We start from the raw sequence: 19,023 nt of genomic DNA on the forward strand, positions 1-19,023 counted from the left end.
ATGGGCGCGTGCGCGGGCGGCAGGCCCGGCCTCTGCCTCGCCATTAGCGGCGCCGGCGGCTCGGCTCCGCCCGGGGCGGGGAGCGGGCGGCGGGAGGGCTCACCTGCGCGGCGGCGGCGGCGGGACCAGAGCCGGAGCCGGGTGCGGGGCTGAGCGAGGCGAGAGCCTCCCTTTGTATTTTCTCCTCGTCTTCGTTCTTTCGTCTCTCCTGCGCTGCGTCCCGTTGAGCCGTCCCGGCGTGGCGGCGGCGGCAGGGCCATGGTGCGGCGCGCTCGGCTGGCGCTGGTGGCGGCGGCGCTGGTGGCGCTGGGGGCGCCGGGCGGGCAGGGAGCCCGGGCGCTGGAGTGGTACACGGCGTGGGTGAGCACGAGCTACGTGGAGCCGCTCAGCAACCGCACGGTGCGGGGCAACACGGAGAGCGGCCGCTATGGGGACAGCTCGCCCAAGGAGGGCGCGCAGGGCCACGTGGGCATCCCCCGAGGCGCCTCGCCCCGCCACATGGAGGGCTGCGCCGCCGACACTGACTACGACGTGCCGCTGCCCGCCGGCGGCCGCCCGGCGCCCGACGGAGACCCGCCGCCGTGGATCGCGCTGGTGGCCCGCGGCGGCTGCACGTTCAAGGACAAGATCACCAATGCGGCCAGGAAGCGGGCGACGGCTGTGGTCATCTACAACGAGGCCCGTTTCGGGAACAGCACCGTCTCCATGTCCCACCTCGGTGAGCGGGGAGGAGGCGGCGGCTTTGTCTGAGGGACGGCGGGCAGGCGATTGGGGAAGCGGCCCTCGCGGTGACGCCGCGAAGAGCCGGTCGTAGCCTCCTTCGTTCCGTCCCTTAAATCGCTGCTGAGGGCAGGGCTTGCTTGGGGCCGTGGTTCTGTTAGCCCGCACCTCGCGGCAGGCGTGCGGCAGCCGGGGCAGCTGGGCTGTGCCGAAAGCCTCAGGGCGCCGCGCTGCCTCGGTGTGCACAGCCGCGGCTCTGTGAGGAGAGCGGCTGGGGCCGGCTCTGCTCTGCTCGTCGTCCTCTCCCGTGCGGGTCTGTGAGGGCTGGGAGGAAGGTAAAGCTGGGAGAACGTGCTTCCAGCTTGGGGATGAGGTGAAAAAACTGATACCTAGAGAAAAACGTTGAGTTGGCTTGTCTGAGCGCGCTTATCTTTAGCCTACGGAAAGGAGCCGTGCTGTCTGCAGATGTCAGAGCTGGGATGGATGCTGCAGCCGCGGCTCGACCTGTGCCCGGAGTGCAGTGCTGGCTTAACAGATGTGACAAGATCAAATGCTTGAGCAAAAGGAGAAGATCCTCGAAGCTCTCCTATAAAAATCTGTTAGCGTTTGTAGGTTTCAGAGGAACTGGAGGGTCTTGAGGAAGATAGAAAGGTGAAGCAAATCATGCCAAAAGTATCAGTGACGTGTGTTCCTGGTGTGATGAGTTGGTTAGTGGCCAGGCTGTCCTTCTGGTGGTGAGGAGAGGGAGGACCAGGGATTTGGTTGAAGCAGAACTGTAAGGTGTTTCTGCAGAAAACAGTGTTACTTGAATGTGGCAAGCTGAAAATTGCCTCACAGCATACTGGGGGAAAGGTAGCTCCTGCTGGCACAGCTAGGACTGTGATCACTGTTCCTTCTTGCCTGCTGCATGCTTAAGTAGGCCATGGAATCATTAAGGCTGGAAAAGACCTCTAAGATCCTCTAGTCCAAGCAGCAGCCCACCCCCAACATGCCCACTGACCACATCCCTCAGTGCCACATCCAGTCATTTATTGAACACCTCCAGGGTCAGTGACCGTCCCACCTCCCTGGGCAGCCTGTGCCACTGCCTCACTGCTCTTTCTGACAGTAAATTTTTCCTAATGTGCAACTTGAGGCCATTCCCTCTTGTCCTATTGCTGCTGCCTGAGAGAAGAGGCTGACCCCCACCTCACCACAACCTCCTTTCACATCATTGTAGACTGTGATAAGGTCTCTCCTTAGCTTTCTCCTCTCCAGTCTGAACAATACCAGTTCCTTCAGCTGCTCCCCTTGAGACTTGTGCTCCAAACCATTCTTTACCTGCTGTGAAAGAGAAGGGCTGCAAGGTAAGGTGGGCTTCTGATTTAGGTCCTGTGTAGCAGTAAAGGTTCTTTCTTTTGCAACTATTTTGTTCTTTGCTCATTTTTCTTTTATTCTTGCTGTCACTTTGGTTGATAAGTACAGGTTTGTTTTGTCCTGTGAGAATTTCTTGCATTCCACTTCGTGCACCGTCATAGCCTCTTATGAATATTTTTTTTTTTCTGTGAAATCTTTCTTATCTTATTTCTTTTTTTTTTTTTCCTGTCATCTCTGTGCAGTGGAAGACCTTGTGTTGACTTGCTAGTATAGTTGCATCTGTCAGCAATATGAAAACAAATGCTCCCTGACTGCTGCCATTCCGTTAACATTTCTCTTTGTAATCTGTTGGAATTTTGCTGATAAAAGCTCTGTCTGTGTGAAGAATAGGCTTTAGTGTGGTTATATACAGTTACACATTTGTACTTACTGTGATTTCACAAATGCAGGCTGGACCTCGAGATTGTCAGGACAGCATGGGGATGTGCTGTGTTAGAATATAAACACTATCTCTGAGTAACAGATTTTTGCTTCACAGTGGGAACTTTTAAACATGTAAATGTTTGAAATAGCTACTGAAATTTTCAGTGCGTTCTTCTGGGAATATAGGGAAGAATTATTGTTGGTGTTCCAGGCTTTGTGTTGCTTTAAGAAAAATGGGACAAGGGAGAACGTGGAATATAAAAGTATTTTATTGCAGATGTGAGTTTTCCATTCCTCTGAACAGATTTGTGAGGTGACATGAGGAAAATCCTACTTGTGAGCAGAGGGCATAGAACGCTATGAGAAATCTGTAGTGCTGTATGTGAGGAGTGGAGTTGCATGTATATGAAGAACATCCACTTGGTGGATTTGCAGCTGTGGCACTGGAAAAGATGCAAGACAGAGTAGTTATTCTAGCCAATAAATGTGCGTTCAAGCCTGAATACTATGCAGGTGATAAGTGGGGGACTGTTCCAATCTCTAAGGTTCATTTTTTCCATTCTTCTAAAAATCCTTGCCTTTAACATTTCTTGTGCACGTGGTGGTGGCAGTTGCCTGTTTTTAGGCTTTCTCCAGCTTGTGTAAAAAGATTGCTGGTGAGGCCAAGAAGTGATTTGTGCTAGCTGGTGTCAAAGCATTTGACTAAAGACAAAAATTCCAAATAATCTGCAGATTAGTTGTTTGCTTTATGGGTGCCCTACATGCGTCACAAGAATGCAGTGAGCAGGGATTTCAGTTAGTAGTTTTGGAGCATCACAGCCAGGAGTTTGAGCACTTAGCCTTGCAGGCCTGTTCCTTTCTGCAAAAGAAGGTTCTTCAGACACAGCTTTTTACTGATGTCTCCTATGTTTCAGGCCTCTCTCTGAGTTAAGTTCTTTAGAATGTTGCATGTCTTGTCTCCCTGAGGGAAGTAATAGTGAAACCACTTCACGTGTGGCTGTGGAGCATTTTTTTCCAGTGGAAAGCATTTGTTTTGCTTGGATGACTCAAGGAGTTCTCAATCCTTCAGTTAGTGTATCTGAATGGTCTAAACTCCATCTTCAGGTTCACAGAAATACAAGAGTTTGCAGGTGTTTTGAACTCTGTTTATTTTGGAGGGAAGGGGGGGGGGGGGGGGAACTTAATGTAATGCAAAGGTTTAAAATTCCTTTCTGAAAGGAAAATAAATACAATATATAAATACTATCTGGGAGAGGTTGGGTTGGGGAGGAGTCTGGATTGTCAAGGTGTAGAGAATTGTAGGGAGTAGACCAATGAGCTGGGGTGTGCTCTGTGTGCGCTGGCCTGGAAATAGGGAAGTGAAGAGACTGATACTTTGTGCTGGGCATCCAGCCATTTGTGAATACTCTCTCAAACTATGATTTTAGGATCCTGATCAGAATGTAAATAGGAGTAAAATATGAAGTATTGCTTTGCTTGACAGCTGTACTATTGTATGGAGGAATGGGGACCAGCTGCAGTCGTTTAAGATGAGTCTGGAATGGAGCTTCAGTGCGTGGCTTGTGGATTTCAGGGAAGCTTGGGTCATAGCTGAAATCATACACTTAAGACAGTTTTCTTTATGTAACTTATTTTTAATGAGGCTTTGCCAAAATACACCCAGCTAATTCTTTTGTTCATTGACGTGTTTTTTACGCAGCTACATTGAACAAAATAGGTGTGAATGATTTTGTACTGACAATTCTAAAAGCTCTTGCCAGCTCCCAAGGGGCAGAGTTAGGATTATTTTGGCACGTACTTCAACTCTTTGCCACTTTTCTTTCAGAGACCTGAGTGATACTTAAGTTATGTACCACTTGAGAATCCTCTGTGTTAACACTGCTCACTACTGAAGGCTTTAGTGCTGTTTTACTGAAAGGACAGAACTGAAATCGAAGGCATACTTAACCTGGACAACAGCTGTTGTGTTGGGCTGCTAAGTTGTTTCAAAAGAAACGAAAGTAATTTCAAGATGCTTGTGTTATTCTGTGTGTAAAAGTACATACATGTTGGAAGCCCATGTGGAAAGAGGGACTTGGGCCTGTATTAGTTGCTTGGCTGCTTGACTCTTCTGATTGTATACCTGCTTCTTGAGGCATGTGACAACACACAAACCTAGGATCTGGGAAGATGAGGTGGGGTTGGGTGACTGGGGAAAAGCTTGTCATCTGATTGCTGCTGTAAATGGCACTGGCAAAGATCAGAGACTTTGTTTTGCTGCCAGGAGCAGAACATATTCAGTGTTAATTGTGGCAATGTAAGAAAGATATTTTAATTAGCTCTAAGGGCTCACCTCCCTCAAACTTTGAGAGCCTTCAGATGCTTCTCATGAGGACAGAAACTGAGTACGACTGTGGTTGGTTTCTGGATGATAGAAGATGATCTTTACGTTGTGTGTGTTCATGAATGGGAATAAGGGTGGTTGTGTAGGCTGTGTGTAATCAAGGGGCTTCTATCTGTATAGCTTTCTCCTTGTGAGGAGAGTGCTGGCTGCCATCTGCAAGAGGAGGCTGTAACGATATGGCTGTAACAATATATGCAGTAGAACTGACCTTGGCTCAGTAGCAGGGTACATACCTTCATCTCAACAGAGTTTCAAACGTGTACATTGTGATTCTGTAAGCACTGGAATGGGCTGCCCAGGGAGGTGGTGGAGTCACCGACCCTGGAGGTGTTCAAGGAATGGTTGGAGTTTGTGTTGAGAGACATGGTTTAGTGAGAACTATTGGTGATAGGTGGGTGGTTGGACTGGATGATGTTGTAGGTCTTTTCCAACCTTGGTGTTTCTGTGATTCTGTCGTTATTTTCAGGTATCCTAAGGATTTCCCAGCACTCAGTTGAGATGATAATGGTTAGAAAAGCACACACCAGATTCCAAATCTACCTGACTGCTGAAGCATGAAGCAAATCTTACAAATAATCCAGGTTTATTGTAATGGGGTAAAAATGTGGTTGGTGATTGCAGAAGTAGAAACAAGTATAGAATAGCAAAGCCAGCAAAATGTGCTCTCAACAAGCATATGTGACTTTGAGGTTTTTAAAAGTGTGATTTTTTTTTTTTTTTTTTTTTTTTCAGGTTTGAGTTGTGTTGCAGTTGAAGCTGATGGAATGACTCAACACCATTTGTCTTTGAATTATGCGTTTCAGAACAGAAGTCTAAAATTAGAGTGAGGAATGAGTTAAAGTCCTCAGTCTTGCAGGCTGCTCAGGGCAATGTCTCTCTGAGATTGCTTTTGTAATAGTGGATCTTGGTTTTTTTTTTTTTTTTTGTTCTTCCTTACGTCTCATGACCTTCGAGGTCATCATGTTTAACTGTGTGCATCTTAGCAGGCTCCTCACGAAGTCTTTAAAGCTGCTAAAATGCTTTTAATGGACATTTAATAAAATTTGCAGTAGTTACATTAGTTTTAAAACTAGAAGCTGTCACAGTACCTAGCAGTCGTGCAGAAATACCCTGCTTTCCAATTCAAATAAATAACTGACTGCAACTTGGCCATGCCAGTGACACTACAGATATAGGCATTGCTAAGAGCTGTGGGGTATTAAAGTGTGTGTGTGAGAGAGAAATTGTGCAGAGGTCTGTGTATCATGTTTAAACTGAGTGCAGATTTTGGGCTTGAAGAGGAAGTCTGTGTCGGTTGAAAAAATCTAGGCTGCTTCCAGCCTTCTATTCTTCAAGTCAGAGTGAAAATACATGAATGCTGGTGCCACCCATCCTGGTATTTTTGAATTCTTGCAATTAATTAACCATATACCTAAATCAGGAGATGAAGGCTTGCAGAGAATGGTTCTTGGTTATGTGGGATACATTTTTAACTTAATATGTTCTTTTCTTGGTGACTTAGTGATGCAGTGCGAGGTCACAAAGCAAGGAGAGTATCGTGCAATCTTCTCTACAAGACTCATTAGTTTCTCTGGTAATGCTTTTGTGCTAGTTCAGGGAGGAAAATAATAATTGTTGCACAACTCTGAGTGTGCTTGGATGTGTGGTATTGTGTGAATAATCACACTGTTGGTGAGTAGAGCTAATTAGGGAGCAAGTTGCTCATGGATTTGCCCTATTTGTCTTAAATTTCACTGCTCTGCATCTCCTGAATACACCCAGTATGCAAGACAGCACACGCTGGGAGCTAGGTGAATGCTGGCTGGGCAGATAGCTTCTGGTGAGCAAATGCGGAATGGCTGAGCAGGGACATAAGCTGGGCCTTGCTGCAGCAGCACCTTTTTCTCAGACCTTTGAGAAACCCAGCCCTATTTGGAAATGCTGCTCTTTTGCCAGGTCTGGAAGCAGCTGATGGGTGTAGTAGTTCTTACGGTAGGCGAATAGTGGGGTGATTGCATAAGGTGGAGCTGGAAAAGCTTACTTGGCATTCAGACAGGAGGGTTATTCAGCTTGTGCTTGGGAACCTGCGACTTTTCATCCACAGCTGCCCATCACACCTTCTGGGGAGGGTTTGGAAGCTGCTGCCTGCAGAAGTGCACTGTGAGCCCATTCCCCTTGGAGTGTTACTGAGGTGGCAAGGTTGAGTGGGTGTCTCAGTAAGAATGGTCTCAGCTGGAAGATGTCTGAAATATTTAAGGCAAATAACTCTGCATGGTAATAGGCAGTAGGTGAGTCCAAAACGGTTTTCCAAGTTTTCAGAATCCCACTGAACATAATGTCATACATTAAGCGACAGTTTCTTTTAACATGACTTGCCAATAGTGCCACTAATGCAATTGGGAATGGAAAAGGCTTTACATCTTCAGCGGGGAGGCTTCACTGCAAGTAGCAAGTCAGTAAAGTTGTGAATCTGAAAGGGTAGCTGTGATATTACAATTTCTTATTTTCAGCTGGGGAAATTCTATTCTTTATTCCATGACTTTTTCCTTGGATCAAGCTTTGTTTTGATTTTTCTCAGTCAGGAGTACAAGGCAAACTAGAAAGCCGTAATTTACCAAGGGCGTATAGTAAGAACTATTCAAATAAAAACAGCATGGACCAGTGAAAAGGTGACATTCGTAACAAGTATATTTGATTTCCATTTATTTTGTAATACTGATCAGATTTTGAGACAATACTGGAATCACTTCCAGACGAAACTGAGTAAAACCCTAGTCACAAGGAGTCTTTGTTCATGCAATTTGGTCTTGACAGTATCTTAGCTTGTTTGGCTGCAATATGGTGCTTTTTTTTCTTTTCTTTAATTAGGTGCTTTCTCTTCCATATGCATGGGATGCTTTTGAGTTTTAGTATTTAAGAAAATACATATTTTTGTTGCATGCTTCCAGAAGAGTCCAAAAGTATTTCTTGACAAGTTCTCACCTTGATGTCCCTTTAGATTGTGAATACTTAGTATTGAATAATGTAATTGAATATTAATTATCCAGTCTTTCTGTTATTGTCTTGTGTGCAGTCTAATTGTGCTGTCAATTCCAATTCAAACTTAACTGAATGTTTCTCTTTTTGTGGTAGTTTACATTCTGTCTACATCTGCAGTTCAAGTTCCTATGTTAACGAAGGCCAACTGTTCTTGAGTTGTATATTAGAACCTTAGCAAATTCAAGATAAGATCTTTATTGCTTGCCAGCTTTTTGCATGGCATCTACACCTCCTCTTGCTGTGTGGAATGAGGAGTGTAGGGCCTTGATAAAAGTAAAGTGTGCTTTTAATACATTTAGTAGTGTAAACTCCTAAATATCTCCCACTTGAGTTTCATAATGTAAGTAAAGGGTTCTCTATTATTAAACTTCATGTAAGTTCTACTGTGCTTGAAAAAATGAGGACACTTTCCTGTAATTTTACTCCCTGCTCTTAATTGAAGAGGCCCAAATTACTGTCAAGCCAGAATGCCAAAATTTCTACTTAAATTTTTTTTTTCCCCCCCTCTAACAGGAACAGGAAATACAGTGGTGATAATGGTTGGTTATCCGAAAGGAATAGAGATATTGGAGCCAGTACGAAGAGGCATTCCAGTAAGAATGACCATTGGTGTTGGCACGCGTCACGTGCAGGAATACATCAGCGGTCAGTCGGTTGTGTTTGTTGCCATTGCCTTCATCACCATGATGATTATATCGCTTGCTTGGCTGATCTTTTACTATATCCAGCGTTTCCTGTACACAGGATCACAGTTTGGAAACCAGGTAATTGGAGATGCAACTTACAAGTACTTGCAGTCTTCTATCAGATCAGTTGCCTAACTTTCCGTGTTTTATTGAAGCGTTTTTAAAGATCTGTTCCATCTTGTTACTACATTGTCATAGAATTGTAGGGTTTGAGTTGGAAGGGACCCTTAAAGGTCATCTAAGCCAACTCTCCTACAACGAACTGCAATACTTAGAGCTAGATCATGTTGCTCAGAGCCCTGTCCAGCCTGACTTTGACAAGGATAGGACTTCCACCACATCTCTGAACAACTTGATCCAGTGCCTCCCCACCCTTATTGTAAAACGTAAATCAATAAAATTGCTTCTATTCAATCTAAATCTCCTCTAGTCTAGTTTGAAATCTTTTTTCCCTTGTACTGTCACAACAATTCCTGCTATAGAGTCTGTCCCCTTCTTTCTTATAGCCCTCCGAGAGTATTCAGTGATGATTAGTGAGGCTAATAAACAGTTTGCTAGTTAGCACTATATGCTTGGACAGTTTTAATTATAGAAACCAGTATGAAGTAGTGGGAAATTAATTTAGCCAGTCATTAAAAAATAAATGAAGGCAGTTTCTTGTGTTATTTGTCACCTAAGTTAATTTTTAATGTTAAAAGGGTGGAAGTTATTTTCATTCTTATGTAATTTTCATTCTGAAGGTATCAACTTTACTAACCAGAATATTTTTTTTTTTTTAATGAAGAAGGAGACCATAGTAATTCTTATTTTTAAGACAGAATAATTAGAGCTAAAATCTTTGGTTCTAATGCCTTACAAAACCTGCTGTGAATAGCAGTGCTTTGGAAGGAGCACATATTGTGTGTGATTGTGCTCAGTGGGACTGTTAGAAGTGGAGAGCATGATGGGAGGACAGGAGAGGTCAGGAAGGAATGACTTCTGTTCTGCTTTGCCCTTTCTATGTTCCTGTATTAGTTAAACTTGCAGTCTACATGAAGTCATGAAGTATTGATTCCCTGTAGTCTTCTTTTCCTTTTTCTTTTCAAATATTTAAGCCTTGAAAATATTCTCAGAATGTAAATTCTAAGAAAAGTATTTTCTTATGAAGTACTTAGAGAAGAAGGAGTGCATTTTTGTTCTAAGTTTTAAGTTAAGAAAGCCGTTTCTTCCTGCCTGCGTGTAACTGAGGACAGTTCACCCTAGAGGGAAATCAAATGCTTTGTATTTGTAGATTTTAGATTGAATGGGATGCTTCCCAAAAATATGTACCATAAACAGTTTGTCATCTAAATGCTTTTTAATGAAATGGAATTATCTAGCGTTAGACTGTTATGCCATGTTCCCCAGATCTTCTGCTTTTATAGCGACTGTTGAAAACCGATTTACGAAACTGAAGCTGTGAGATGTTTTGAATATCTTTGGTCAAAATATAGTGTTAGAAATCTTGAGAGAAATTTGGAAACGTGACCTGAATCTTATTTGTTTGGCTTATTGACTTCAGCACAATTAAAACTTTGAAGTTAATTATGACATGGTATAAAGCAAGCTATTCTGCAGCTGCTTAGTGAGGTTGTGGAAGGGTGTCTTGTGACACATTCTGATATCAATTTAGCAGTAAATCTTTGAACAGCTTCTTGCTGCTGGAGGTGAAGCAGGCCAGTGCAGGAAATGTGAGCTGGTACGGAAGGTGGAAGAAACTGCTGCTGGTGAAGTGCAGTGTAGGGGAAGTTTCAGACTACTTTCTGTCATGGGGGTTGGAACGTGATGATCCTTGGGATCTCTTTCCAAGCCAAACCATTCTGTGATTACTTGAGAGGGGAGAAGAAAGGTAGTTCAAGTTCGTATGAAGGGTATAAGTTGTGACATCAAGAGAAAAGCTGCTTTTTTTAATTATTATTATATTTCATCAGTGGGAGTTCTTGCTAGGTTGATCAAACTCTTAATTGGGAATGTTCAGTTTCTAGCAGTAGCTATGTCTTTGTCTTAGAATACAGTACTGCTTTATTTGCTTGCTTCCCCTCTAAGCATAATTAGGGCTGTTACTGTATAGGAGTCCAGTATGTTGTCTCATGTCTGTGAAGCCTTTCTTGTTGTCTCCTTTGCATAATGTGTCCTTTCAGTGTAAAGCTTTGGATAATGTGTTAGACAGTGTTTAACAAGGGAAGGCATGAATAGCTACAAGCAGCCTTTTGACCTGGTAGCCAGCTGTAGGCTACTCAGCAGGATTCCACCTACTCTCAAGCTTGTGTAAAACCTACAGCCTGCTTGCTCATTGCTTGGCCTAACAAGAAGGTCTGGTTAATTCTGTTGTTGCAGCTCTAAAGCATAAATTAACTTCAATTTTCCTGTGTGGGAAGGCCCTTAATGCAGGCAGCTACTGTACAAGACTGTATGTGTGTTTGATCTGCTTAGTTCTGTGCCAGCTCAGGCCATTGTTAGAGCGGTATGCCTATAGATAATGTTTACTATTGTGCCCCAAGAATGCAAGACTCGTCGTTCTTCTGCCTCTGCTGGCTGGAAGTACTTTGTAAATAAATTATCTGGCCAGAGTTGAATTTTCTGATGCATTCAGCAGGCTTAGTAATCCATGTGGAAGATGTTTAAAAGCTTTGAAATGCATCTCTTAAAGCTCAAGTCTATGCTAATGCTTCACATCTTTATTCAAGGGACATAGGAAAGAGACCAAGAAAGCAATCAGCCAGCTTCAACTGCATACTGTGAAACGTGGAGACAAGGTAACTTGGTGGCTTTGGTTTTTGATGAATGATTTGAGATGTGTCATAATGCCTTATTGGAATTTAGTCTGAAATTATCTCAAAATAACTGTGGTGAGATTCTTACAATTTTAGGCTAATTTCATTGCCTTTGCTAGAAGACCAATTTTAAAATTGAAGAGTCAAAATTCAACTGCTTCTGAAACATAAGGCTGGTTTGTTGCACTTTGTATCTAGTTACAGAGGACAAGAAAGGGCTGATAGTACTATAAAGATAAGGTAACATTGATCTTAGAAGCACTTGAAAACATCAACAGGTAGATTGCAAAATTCTTCCTAGGACTATTGGTTGCATAATTTGTGTAGCTGATATAAGCTTTTCGTTTAAGAGAACATCCCATTTTATTTTTCAGAGGGCCTTACAAACCTAAAAAACTTTGAAAAGCAAAACACTCACTTCAACTTTTTCAGCATATGATACATGAGCTATAAAGACTTCAAGTACAAATGTAAGAAGCTAAAACAATTCCACTAGAATAAGCGATTCTAAAAATTCAGTATAGCTTTCAAAAAGTTAATTTTACCAGCTTAAGGCCTAAACTAATAACTCATAGAACAAATATGAGGTAGGAAAAAAAAGGCGTTTTGAAAGAAACAATTTAGCTTCAGGCAGCTGTGAATCTAAAAGCTAAATTAACTTCTGAGAAGATTTCTGCTAGCATACAGACGTTTCTTTCCCAGCCTTATTTGTTTTATTTGATCAGCTTTTACTTAAGGACTGACTTGTTTAGAGATGAAAACAAGAATTTTCTTTAAATCCATGAATAAAATTAAGGTGAAAAAGGGTGCTTAAGAACTTCAAAAGATGTGGTGCAACTGATGCTGTTTAGTTTAAGTTATACAAAGGACACGCTTTCCATAGCGTATAGCAAACTAGCTTGAGGTTAAAACAGTCACAGAGCCTGCCTTATTATTATTATTATTATTATTTTTTTACTTGTACATTGAGTACTTTAGTTTAGTACTTTAAAAGTATTTCTTGCTTTAAACTAAATTGTAAATCAAATAGTAACCTGCCAGGCTTGGAATGGGGAATGTGCATACTCCTCACAAGGTGAAGTTAGAAAGAAGGAAATATAGAACTGTATAACAACTTACATGAAGTAGTGTCAAAGTGTAGCATCTGCGTGGAAAGAAATGGATGTAGAGGAGTCATGGTAAACTCTATCATGAGGACCACAATGGAGCTGTTAATTGCTTTTAAGCTGATTCTCAATCAGCCTATAGAAAGGGGGGATTTTACAGTGTATCAGTTCATTCCTATTAATGTATCTGTAAGCAAAGTAAATGACAGGGGGATTTAACAAAGTTCTTGTGCAGTCTGCTCATAGCAGCTGTTAGTGGCGCATTGATCAAGCAAAGGATGAAATTAGATAAAAATATCTAAAATAAAGGTTTTCGGCTTGGTGAACCATATCTTACCAATTGTTTTGAGTCACCCAACTACCAGCAAATTTTGGTAACTTAGTGGTGCAAATGTACCTTTGAACTAATGTGAATTTATCTGAAAACACGGCCTTGCCTCTAAAGAAAAATGGTACCATTCATATTTCCATTCATTCTGTCCTTATGACAGAAAGAGTGCAATTATTCTGCTTATTGTGACAAAGTACAGGTTTTTTTCTTGTCACTTCTTTCGTAGTCGAGATATTTAACTAAAAATAGGTCAACCTTTTAAAATTGTTTGCTATCGTGTAGATCTTTCCTGAGAAGCTTATGGGATTATTGCGAAATGGACACTCATTCGGTCATGTGCTGCATGCTTGGGTTTTGTCTTTTGTGTAGAATAAGAAAAAACATTTATGATAGGAAAATATTTATCCTAAACTGCTTATATTTAAAAAAATAAATAAAAAAATAAAAAATTGGGAATTTGAGACATCATGTAAAGTAATAGCATGTAAAGGAGGGAGAAACTTTGCCTTGAAGTTGAGTTTCCTTGTCATACTAATTCATTTGAATGTTTGTGGTAATTTTTAACTGTTTCAGTCAGCAGTAAATGTGAAATATATCAGTGAAGGATGAAAGGAGTTGGCCCACTATGTGTTCTTCTAATACTTATTTTTAAACAACTCAATTAACACTGAATTATTTCTCTTGTCAGGAGGTATTTATTGTACCTACTATAACCATAAGTAAGGCTTCAAGGAGGCAATAAGACCTGTTAAGAAAATTTAAATAACCCCTAAAAAAAGTAGGGATGGGGGGAATCCTGTTTGAACTCATTATGCTGTAAGCTTGGAGAAGAGACTTAAAAATCATTATAAAATTTTACTTCTCCTCCTTTGGCCTCCAAAGTATATATATTAGATATGGTAGAAGAAAAGTATATATGGAAAAAGATGGTTCACAGTATTTACCCTCAAGGACCACTCTCTGCTTAATCTCTTGCAAGTCTTGGATCAGTTAAAAATTAGACTGGATGCTCATTTATGCTGACTTTTTTAAAAAATTTCTAGATTGTTGTGTTTTTTGTAAGCTGTTCATGGGAGCCAATCTCCTAGCCAGTGTTTGAGGTCTAACAGATAGCTTAGTATACCATATATAGCTATTTCAATTAGAAACTCTTGAGTTAGGGGCCTGGCTTTTGGTATTTGGTATCACTTGATCAAATCAGCTCATCTAGAATTAAATGAGGGATGTGTTTTTATTTGCTAAGCTAACTTATACCACCTTTTATGGGAACTCAGAAGTTTGTTCTGTGATGACGTGAATGCAATGCATTTAAATGTTATTATCTTTAGGGTCTAGATGTTGATGTGGAAAACTGTGCTGTGTGCATTGAGAACTACAAGCTGAAAGATACTGTCCGAATTCTGCCTTGCAAGTAAGTTAACATTGTTATTCTTTTCTCTTTGTGCTATGTTTTACCTAATCAAAAATTGACAAACCTTTTGGAGACTCTTGAAACTGCTATCAGAGCTGAAATCCTGCCATTCCTATGGCCTGTTGCACATAGAAGGGCACTGGGAGACAATGTAGAGTTTCATACATATGGGAGGAAAAGAAACAATTGGGAGAAGTGTAAAAATGAAATAGAACTGTAAGTTTGAATTGTACACAGTTGAAATGATACTTCAGGGATGTCTTTGTAGTTAGTGCTATCTTTTATTTTAGGTTAACATACCTGGAAAAGATGCTTCCAGAGCTTATGGTTACATTTGTCCTAGTAAATTAAGCAGTACCGAAGTGTCAGGGTTACAGAGGAGTTGGGTTACCTGTCAAGGCAGTGCCTTGCATATCTTTTGAAGAAGCAACGTGTGGTTTTCATAATAAGTTCTAAAGGGTATTTTTTTTTTCCAGACACATCTTCCATAGAACGTGCATTGACCCTTGGCTGTTGGATCACCGAACTTGTCCAATGTGTAAACTGGATGTTATCAAAGCTTTGGGATACTGGGTATGTTGCATGCTTGTTTTAATCTTCAAGAAAGAAGTGTAATGCATTGAGCAAGCCTTCATGTAACTATTCAGAATGAGAACAGTTACTACTTCACTAGCTGGAGAAGCTGAGCACAGATACAAGAGTGAATGAGAATATGAAAAAAAAAAAAAAAGGGAATTTTGTGGATAGGAGCTTAAACAGAATACTGAACTGTTTATGAATCCTCTGTGTACATTGTGGTGATCTTTTTTTTTTCCTGCCATCAGCTGACAATAGTAATGAAGTTAAAGCAAAAATGAGGCAATTTGCTCAAGCTACCAAAAACTAACTTAATTCAATAGATTTCATGTATGTTTTCAATCTTGTTGAGAACTGCAATTCGAAGTAAATTTAGTATAACTTTCATGTATTTGAGCACATTTATATATAATTCCACATATACCCAGTATTTTATCCCTGTAAATGAGGCACTACTGAGAACCTTCCTAAAGACATTGATTGGAAATTGGTTAAATAGAGAAAATGATGTGCTCTCATTTCTTCCTGACAGCACCAGAAAAGAGAGATGAAGACACACGCGGTAGGTTACTTGGTCATTGCTGGTAAATAGTCTTGAGTTCCATTAAGATGCCTTAGACACGAATGTACCTTTTCTCTTCTACTGATCTGCAGAGACCCTCAGGAAGCAGGGGTGTTCCTTGGATTCAGGGGCCTTCCTTTCATTGGCTAGGTCTGCGTTATGACTAGCTTCTCTCTTATTTTGTTACAGAGACTTAGCAGGTATACGGTTGACTGACTTCTGTGTTTTGTGAAGGATGGCAATACTCCTGCTATGCAGTGTGTGTGTATATATTACATTCTGTGTGTACATATACACCAAATTATGGTGATTCTGTATAGCTCTAGTAAGGCTTTATCTAGGAGTTGCAATCTTCTCACATGAAATAACTACATTACTATTGTTAATAACTTGCTTCTTGCTTGTTTTCAAATCTTGATGTTGACATAACTCATGTTGTATGTGAAAGGTTATATCCTTTCATATACAATCTCAAAGCTGAAACATTTCAGAACACTCCTATTCCTTGAATTCCTACTGTTGCAGGAGGTACTGATACCAATGCTAACCAAGAGGATTAATGACTCTGCTTGTTGGTTAAAAATATTGGAAGCAGGTTGAATGAAGTTGTATTAAACACAGAAGCCCAGTTCGCTTTTCTGTGGAATGGAGAAAATATCATCTCAGCCATCCAAGTTGTGCTGGAATTAGTAGTGTGAGATATCATTCAGCTATTTTTTTTCTAGCTTGGTCTTCAGCCTCATCCAGGTTGTCCATTCTGATACACAGAGCAATTGCGTAAATGTTTTGCTAATATGAGCAAAGAAGTGTGAAGAGCAAGGCAGCTCTTTCAGTAGGGTGCTTTCTGACTTGTAACAACAGATTTGAAGGTACAGCCTTATTACAGAAGTTTCCTGAGGCATGCTAAGAGCTTGAAGGCTGAATTCAGTTTTATGGTAAACACTTCAGATGCTTCCGTATATTTAAATGCTTATGGTAGAAAGAAGACAGGAAGTCCTGTTACTTACTTTGTGTTTTGTAAATTGTGTACTTAGTGGACTAGTTACTAGTTCTTATGAAAAATGAGAGTTCAGCATGTCTGACTTTCTGGTTTAGGCGAGCATTGTTGAATCTTCAGTGCTTATTTGGCTGCTGAAGCTTTGAAAACAAAAGGTCACTGGTCTTTTCCTTGACGCTCACACCCTTTGGAGTTTAGTGTCACGTGTCTCAACTTGTGTTCAAATGTAATTGTTCTACAGCTTATTAAAATCCAGCATGCTATAAAGTGTGGTGTTCTAAGAGCAAAGGGAGGAACAGCATAGGATCTTAAGACAAGCTTAAGATAAAGCTTAATTTTATGCTTAATTTTAAATTTTAAAAATTAAAAAAATTTTTAATTTTTAATTAAAATTTTAAAGCTTAATTCTGTAGCCTGCAGAAGAGCTACTTGTGCTGCACTGTACTTGTGTATTCAAATAGTCTGATTGTGTTAATACCAATAGCTTAAGGTTCAATTTTAGGAACAGAATTGCATATGTAGGACTTGGATCCATCCTAAAAGTTATGAGAAGTAGCTTGTGTTTCCCCCCAGATTAAAAAGTTCCTTTGCTCACAAGTTTTATTCCTGCAATGTAAGGAGCTGGCATTATTTCTGTTTTTTCAGACCAGCATTTACAGTTAGGCTGGAGGAAGAGGTGGAGAGAAGCTTTTTCCTATGTCAAACTTTGTTTACTCCAGTTTAAGAAAAGAGAAATTGCACCTTGCCAAACTACTATTGTGAAAAAACAGCAGTTTATATCATCTTCTGCATAATCAGTAGGTTTGCTCAGCAAGGACTTTATACGTGCTGAGTGTGCACTTAGACTGCATCAATACTATTGCTGAAGTGTTGACATACTCCAGCTGGATGGGTTGACTCCTGCCATTGCCACCACTCTTGGTTTTCTGAGTTTTTTTGGGGATCTGCCATTGACATTTGAAGTAGACACTGCTAAATACTATACCTGTGAGCTTATAGGCAACACTAGCTGAGAAAAGTCATTTTTTCCAATAAGGTGAAGATATGAAGTGATAATATGGAAGAATGTTGATGTGTAATGGTTGACCGAAGTGTCAATTAATGTATTTTAATTTTGAAGGGGGACCCTGAAGATGCACTAGAAGTTCCAATACCTGAATCAATAAGTGGCAGTGTGTCAGTTGGAAGTCTGAGTATTGCTTTACAAGAAGATGAGAGAAATGAAGTAAGCGAACTGTCAGCTTCCTCCACCAGTGAATCTGTATTGCAGTGTACCAGTTTAAAAGAGGATGCAGGTGAAACCACAGCGTTACTTGGTAAGTAATAATTCAGCTTATCACTTCATAACCCGTGGTGCCATTATTGGCACTGGAAGATGCCAAATGATCTCTGGAAGGTCTCCAAATGATGTTAGTAGTCTTAGTATTGCACTGCAGAGCAGATTGAGTGGTGCTTGTACTGATGTTCAGAAAACAGAGGCAGGTAGATCATGAGGGAGTCCTGTCAAGATTGGAAAAAAAATTGTTTGGGGAGGGAAGAGATACAATCTTCCCAAAACACCTGTTTACTTACGTGGAGCATTTTGAACCTTACATATACATGACTACTTGTTTCCAGAATTTAGATAAAGCAATTTAGAAGATGAATCTAGAAACAGATTTTCTTCTGGTTTCTGACTTCTAGATGTGGATGTCAGTAATAACCGGCATGGAGAACATCTATCTAATGGAAATTCCCACTGAGCTGCTTCATGGAAGATACCTTGGATAGGTTGTCGAAGAACTATTTTTTATTTAAGTAGTATGAACTTTTGTCTGGTTAATGGAAAAATAACAATGTAAATTATTTTACCTTTCAAACTTTTCTAGCTGGTGTTCCAAAAGGGCTAATAACTAAAAATTTTGTACGCAAGAGGATTTTATAAAACTTCCTCTGGATGTCTCATCCTATAAAGAGATGCAATAACCCTTTTTCTGTAAGCATTATTACAATGTCATTGTGTTTCAGAGGGCTGTAACAAGATGAAGACGAGGCAGCGAGACAATGTAGAATGTCTAATGGATAAATATTTTGGAAGCACTACTCATGTTCAGCATGTATATATGGAGAACACTTACAAGACTACAACGATTAAAATGTTTTGAAAGTTCTGTTGTAATTGGAGATGGACATTGTTAAAAAAGAAGACACAATCTAGTCTTTGAAGGAATCAACTTAATGGGTATAATACATATCCACTTGGATGAAAAAATTAGTAGTTGCAACTTTCTGTACATATAATAAATAATAATTTGATCTTGTAACGTGTTCCACTGAGAGCAAAAGGGGACTCTGTCTCACTAGCTTTTTATACTGAATTTGGCAGCAATAGGTTGTGCTAAGTGGTCTTCACGTGCTGAGCATGTAGACTTATTTAGGTATATGCACACTGATTACCTCTTCCAATCTTAAACTCAGTAGAACAGAGGTAAAGGGCTAACTATAGCTAAAACGTATTTATTAGTCTATTTATAAGACTTAATTCCTTCTTATTCCTGCTCCCATCTTTATGTGCAAATTGAAACTGTTTCTTAGGACCTACAGACACCTTTTCTTTGTGTAGAGATGCTAGAATTCTTCTCCTGGAGATTCCATAATAGGGGGTTTTGACTGGGTTTGTCAC

General features: G+C 40.7%; 1 protein-coding gene across 1 annotated transcript; it reads left to right on the plus strand.

The window, feature by feature from the left end:
- Positions 1-18,103, plus strand: RNF149 (ring finger protein 149; the record flags this gene model as incomplete). The annotated part of the gene is given in 9 exon segments (XM_079550829.1): positions 1-138; positions 141-208; positions 210-718; positions 8,414-8,664; positions 11,292-11,360; positions 14,144-14,226; positions 14,703-14,799; positions 17,482-17,677; positions 18,045-18,103. Coding segments are annotated over 9 exon segments (1,470 nt in total).
- Positions 18,104-19,023: the final 920 nt, after the last annotated feature.

The sequence above is a fragment of the Tetrao urogallus genome (assembly GCF_951394365.1).
Source record: "Tetrao urogallus genome assembly, chromosome: 1".
Lineage (NCBI taxonomy): Eukaryota > Metazoa > Chordata > Aves > Galliformes > Phasianidae > Tetrao > Tetrao urogallus.